Source organism: Vanellus vanellus (assembly GCF_965231255.1).
Source record: "Vanellus vanellus genome assembly, contig: HAP1_SCAFFOLD_53, whole genome shotgun sequence".
NCBI lineage: Eukaryota > Metazoa > Chordata > Aves > Charadriiformes > Charadriidae > Vanellus > Vanellus vanellus.
Window position 1 is genome coordinate 990,159 of NW_028128477.1, and position 6,024 is coordinate 996,182.

The window sequence follows — 6,024 nt, forward strand, 5'->3', positions numbered from 1 at the left end:
CTTTGAGCAGACATTGTGCAAAGCTGCTCCAGGTATGGAAACTCACTTAAATGCAGCACGTTAATTGGGGCTCAATCAAATATAAAAAATGTATCCTGAGCTAGTTTTTCAGAGACAGTTTCAAAGTGGCAAAGCAGCTTCAAAGTGTCTGAAGGAACTGGGGGTTTTTAACCTGGAGAAAAGCAGGCTGAGGGGAGACCTTATTGCTCTCTACAACTACCTGAAAGGCGGTTGTAGCCAAGTGGGGCTTGGTCTCTTCTACCAAGTAACAAGCGATAGGACAAGAGGAATTGGGCTCGAGTTGCACTGGGGGAGGTTTACATTAGACATTAGGAAAAACGTCTTGACTGAGAGGATTATCAAGCATTAGACCAGGCTACCCGGGAAGGGGTTGAGACACCATCCCTGGAGGTATTGAAAAGACATGTTGGGGTGGTGCTGAGGGACATGGTTTAGTGGTGGACCTGGTTAACAGTTGGAGTCAATGATCCTAAAGGTCCCTTCCAACCTAAACGATTCCACGATTTTATGATTCTATGATTCCATGATTTTATGATTCTATGATTCTATGATTCCATGATTCTATTCTACATAAATTCTGAGAGCCAAGTTACAAAGAAAGGGAAAAATAGGTGAAGCTGTATTTTCCAGACTCACTAATTCTCTGTCAGTAAAGAGAAGGTCCCACAGCCTGTGGCACGTTTTCATTAGTTGGCCCTATGGGAAGTTTTGTTTCTTGGGTCTCTTGGCTCGAGCCTGCTGCATTCCTATTTCCAGCAAGGGCAAAAGTTCCCGTTCAGGTATCAAACTTTTGCCCATCCTGCCCGGAGAACCAGGACAGTTGTGTCACACAACATTCAGTGTCAGAGTGAAGATGGAAAAGAAGTGTGAATTGAAATGATTTGTCCTCCAATGGAAACTCAAATCCTGAGCTGGCTGGACCACATTGGCTGCAGTTAGACATAAGTTACCTGAGACAAATGTGAGTTCAGACCTGGTTGGCAGAGTTTCTCACAGCCCTCACTGAGGAGAGCAGGGTGTTGCGAGAGGGGAGCACATATCTGTTCCCCAAAGCACAAGGTAGTGCCCAAACCATCTTTCCCTTGGCCTCTGGCATCTCATGCCTTGAGATGCAAGAAATGCGGGGCCTTCTGTCAGTAATCCTCCAACAATCCTTCAGGAGGTTGACTTCCCTATCAGTATCTAAAAAATGTAACACCCTCCCCCAAAATTAAACAAAAGCCCAACCAATCACAAAAAAACAATCCAAAGTCACCCACAAACATTAATCTGCCTAAATCTAAATGCAGCAGTTTGCATCTTGGACAGCTGCTCTGGGCAGTGCCAGTGAAATCAGTATTTGCAGCGTGAGCCGTGATACCCCATCCTCAAGAACAAATCCAAAGCAGTTCAGAGGAAGGGTGGTCTTTCAAAAGTCACTGTTTGTGTCCCCAGGTGGCATGGACACTGCTGATTCCCCACTCCAGAGCGGCAGAGGCTGGAGCCCCTTTGCAGGATGGACTTCTTGCCAGGAAGCCACAGCTATGGGGGTGTCTCACCTGGTTCTTACTGTCCCTTAGCTCAGCATCCATTTCCGTGTATTTCACTCTTTTCTATGTCTACTCTTTCTACATGTCGGAATGACAGAAAAGCAAACATTTCCTAAAAGTTTGTCATAATGTCCTTGCTATAGACAAGAAGCCCATCAACCCTGGAGGCAGCCAAGAACATTGCCGTGAGCACCAAGAAGATCCAAGAAGCTCAAGGCCTCTTCTGAAGGGCAGCAAATTCTTGCAACTGTGATTTGAGCCTGGAAGTGGGAAGGAATTTTCGTCTGTGCTTGGAGGAGGAATAAGTGTGTTGTGGCAGTATGTCAGGGCCGAAGGCCCTTGCGCAAATCAGGGATGATGGAGACATTTCCATCTTGTGTGCATGCCTCAGGGCAGGAAATGGGGCATGCCCGCTGCTGGGGGTGTGTGTACTCAGTCAAGCCTCAGGAGCTGACCTTGTTCTCTCATGCAAGAAAGAAGAAAACAGGAGGACTGAGTTTGCCATACCTCAGTCAGCCAGTGGGAAACAAAAAAGTAAAGATATTGGGAGAGGAGGGTTGGAGAGGGGGAGGCAGATTAGGAGAAGGAAAGAGGGGGGAAAGTCATGATTGCTGTGTTCAAACATTGGGAAGCCAAGACCCAGCTTGTTTGCCTGTCTTCTGAAGATGGATCTTGGTTTTTCTTTCGGGGGGGTGACCCTGTCAGACTAGCTGTCACAGTTGTCCTCTGCTAGGAAGCCCAGAGAACACGAGGGCTGGCATGCATCTACTGGAATTTAGACGTGTCCACTAGCGGGGCTTGATTCAGCTGCCCACTTCTCACTGCCAATAGGGAGGTGCCCTGAGGAGTCCCAGGCATGCAAGAATGGCAGCCCTCAGCTTGGCTGGGTAACGGAAGAGGAAACAGAATGTTTAGCGTAAGTTTTCTCCCACTCCTGGGCAGGTGTGGCATTTCACAGCTCCCGCCTGCAGGATCACAATCGTGTTTACTTTAAAGAAGGAAGCAAGCCAGGGAAGATTTGACACTCTTCAACACCAGACCTGTATTTCTTTAAGACACAAATTCATCTCTCCCACTTCTCATTCCACAACCAGTCCACAGATTCTGCACTTCTAAAGATGGACCTGGGACACAAAATATGCACTTACGAATTGTCCATGCTTGGTCAAAGGAGACCCACAACCTGTGTCTTCCTGGTGGATCTCAACTAGTATGAGCTCTCGAGGCAGGCCACAGTTTTTCTGAGTGCATTTCCTAGAGCCCCCTTGACCTCCCTGTTCCGCAGGCTGTAGAGGAGAGGATTGACCATGGGCGTGAGGATGGTGTAGAAAAAGGAGAGCACTTGATTGAGCTGCCTCAGTGAGGCTGTCCTGGGTATCATATAGACAACGACGAGGGTGCCATAGAAAACAGTGACCACCATGAGGTGAGAGGAGCAGGTGGAGAAGGCCTTCTGCCTCCCCATGGTGGTCGGAATCCTCAGGATCGCAGCTATGATGCAGATGTAGGATACCAAAGTGACTACAAACGGGACGACTACATCCAGAAAACAGATTATGAAAGTCACCAGTCTAAGCACGGTGGTGTCACTGCAGGCGAGCTCTAGCAACGGGGCAAAATCACAGAAGAAGTGATCAATTGCATTGGGACCACAGAAGTGTAACTTGGAAAATTGTCCAGTGACTATGGTAGACATCAGTAATCCTGCTAGCCAGGACCCAGCCGCCAGCTGGAGACAGAGCTTCCAGTTCATGAGGCTTGCATAGAGCAGGGGTTGACATACGGCCAAGTACCGATCATAGGACATGGTGGCCAGCAGGTAGCACTCGGCACCTGCAAAACAGCCAAAGAAAAAGAACTGCGTCATGCAGCCTTGAGCAGAAATGGTTCTGTCCCTGGTTAGGAAGCTGGCCAGCAGCCTGGGCAGGATAGTGGAGGTATAGCAGATTTCTACACTGGATAAATTCCCCAGGAAGAAGTACATGGGAGTGTGAAGATGCCGATGTGCCACCACCAGCACAACAACGAGGATGTTGCCAAACATGGTCACCATGTAGATCATGAGAGAGAGGATGAAGAGAGGCACCTGAAGCTTGGGGACGTTACTCAATCCCAGCAGGAGGAACACCACTGGTGAGGTCTGGTTGTCCCATTCTTCTTTCTCCATGAGGTGCTGTAGGACTTTCTTTTCCCCATGAGGCAGGAAGGGAACCTGGGGAAGGGCATGTGTTTCTGTGATTTTTGTGAAAATGAACTGGGAAGAAGTCACTGCCAGAGACAACATGGAGGTTTTCCCCCATTTGACTGAATTCCGACTTGGTTTAGGGGCATCATTCCTGGCGAAAGGGCAAGAAAAGGTTCTTTGAGAGGGCCAAACTGCTCTTCTTTGAAGAATCTCCTTTGATTAGAGAGGTGAGTTGCCGCATCGAGGTGCCTATTTCTGTGGAATGAAAGAGAATGTTCATTTGATCATATTAGATTGTGATGCGTGAAGTTATTGCCAGGAGTACCCAGCATAGGTTTTAGCCAAATTTCAAGCAACAGAAAGATGGGCCAGAGAGGAAAACTCCATCATGCAAAAAAGCCTTTAGGGGAACGCATCGTGCCATAGACAGCTTCTTTCCACTGAGGAAGAATGGACACCGAAGAGGGCTAGAGGTCTCAACTCCCTGAAACATTTGCTTTCTGATGACGCAATTCTGTCCCTGGACAGGCCATCTCTTTCCACTGACCAAGAGTGGCCAGGACTTACTAGCTTGGTAGCTGAAGGCACTGCAAAGGGTCTGTTAGCCAGGACACTCACAAGCAGATATGAACTTGGGAGAGAAGGGTGGGAAAAACGGGATTCCAGAGAAGAGGTCCCTGAGGTTCTAAGCCAAATGAGGAAAAGCGATGTTGCACAAGGAGGAGGCAAAAAAGACAGGGGTGACGATCATTTGCTGGACATCTCTTCCTCCTCACCTTACATTTCTGGGTGCATTTGGGCTGCCTCCCTGCAGCAGCGCAGCACCTGGACCTCAGCATTGCCACCTGAGTGCTCAGGGCTCCCTGTTCAGCACTGCAATGAAGACACAAGAGTGTCCTGGGGGTGAGTGGGGGCTGAGGCGGTGCAGGATCCTCATGAAGCACAGGTTTCCAGTAAATTCCTGATACACACCTGGTTGCCTGCCCAGGGAACGCCTGTGGCTGAAAGAGAAAGCCCACACCACCTCTCCGGGCTTCCATAACACTCGGGTCAGACAAAACACTGTCCCTGATGATGCTCTGCCTCAAACTTCACACATTTTACAGAGTTGGAGATGGCCAAGGCAGGCACCTGGACAGCCCAGAGAGTTCCTGGGATGGAGGAGCCCTTTGACTCAGTGAGTTAGTGCACCTACACTGGGATGCGTTGTTCCAGAAGGTGCTTCCATGGGGAGGGTGCCCCAGAGCCAGTGCTCTCAGTAAATCACACCCCATGTGGATGGCTGAGAGACAGCTGTGAGAGAGCTGAGGCATTGAGGTGAAGCCCTAAGACACAAGCAAGATGGAGAAAGAGACAGAGAGAGAATAAGAGTTGAGACATTAAAGGACGTGTGTTGGCACGCTGGCCCCATACCCTCCTCTCCAACCTCTTCATGTCCACGGAGGTGTCCGAGTGCCCATCAGCTGATGCCCCGCAGCTCTGTCTCTGCACTGACAACCACGCTGCCTGTATCTGTTCAGTGGTGTCAAGGACCCAGGGAGGGTATCCAGAGGAAAGAGTGAGCTGGAATAAGAAGACATGCAGGACAGGGCTGTACCAAGACACATGGCCCCACTTCTACTGGCCGCTGTGCAAAGAGCCATTGGCACATTAATGACACCCACCTCAGCAAACCCAGCACCTACCTGTAGTCCCCAGCAGGATGTCACAGCCCTTCCTCTGAGGGGAATGGAGCATGAAAGGCAAGGTCGGGGGCTATCTCCTGCCTCTTCTCCATTCCACCCTCCCCTTTCCAATTCTGCCTGCAGACCCTGACCCATGACTTAGTCACTGCTCTGTCCTTGCACTCACCTGTCACCATCTCCTTCTGAGAGTCTTCAGCAGCACCTGAATATCCCCTTCTCTGCAGTGCCTCCCGGGTTTATAGAAGAGGCTCCTGAAGGTTCCTGCTGCAGCTCAACTCTCTGTGTCACAGAAAGTGAGCCCTGTGCAAGTGAAGCCCTGGGGGGATGAAAGCCCTGAGCTGCCCTCCCTTGGACCTCTGTGCTCTTCGGAGGCGGGGAAACAAGCTGGGGAATGAGCCGTGATCTCTTCCAGCTCACGGAGCAGAACTATAATGAGATGCTCCTCACAGCTTCTCCTTCTAGACTCCACGAATGGTTGTTGGGGAGGAAGGAGTGATTTCCTCCAAGCTAAGGAGACTGGGAATGTGGGACAGGATAAGTCCCCACAGGGGTGCCAGGCTCTGCCCTTTAAGGAGAGGGGAAACCCAAACCTTCCCCAGAGGCC

At 50.1% G+C, this 6,024-nt stretch overlaps 1 protein-coding gene across 1 annotated transcript; it reads right to left on the reverse strand.

Moving 5' to 3' along the window:
* Positions 1 to 2,757: 2,757 nt before the first annotated feature.
* On the reverse strand, positions 2,758 to 3,717 carry LOC309684364 (olfactory receptor 8A1-like; the record flags this gene model as incomplete). The annotated part of the gene is made up of 1 exon (XM_082500288.1): positions 2,758 to 3,717. The coding sequence occupies one exon, from the start codon at positions 3,715 to 3,717 to the stop codon at positions 2,758 to 2,760; it is 960 nt and encodes a 319-aa protein (XP_082356414.1).
* Between the last annotated feature and the right edge of the window lie 2,307 nt (positions 3,718 to 6,024).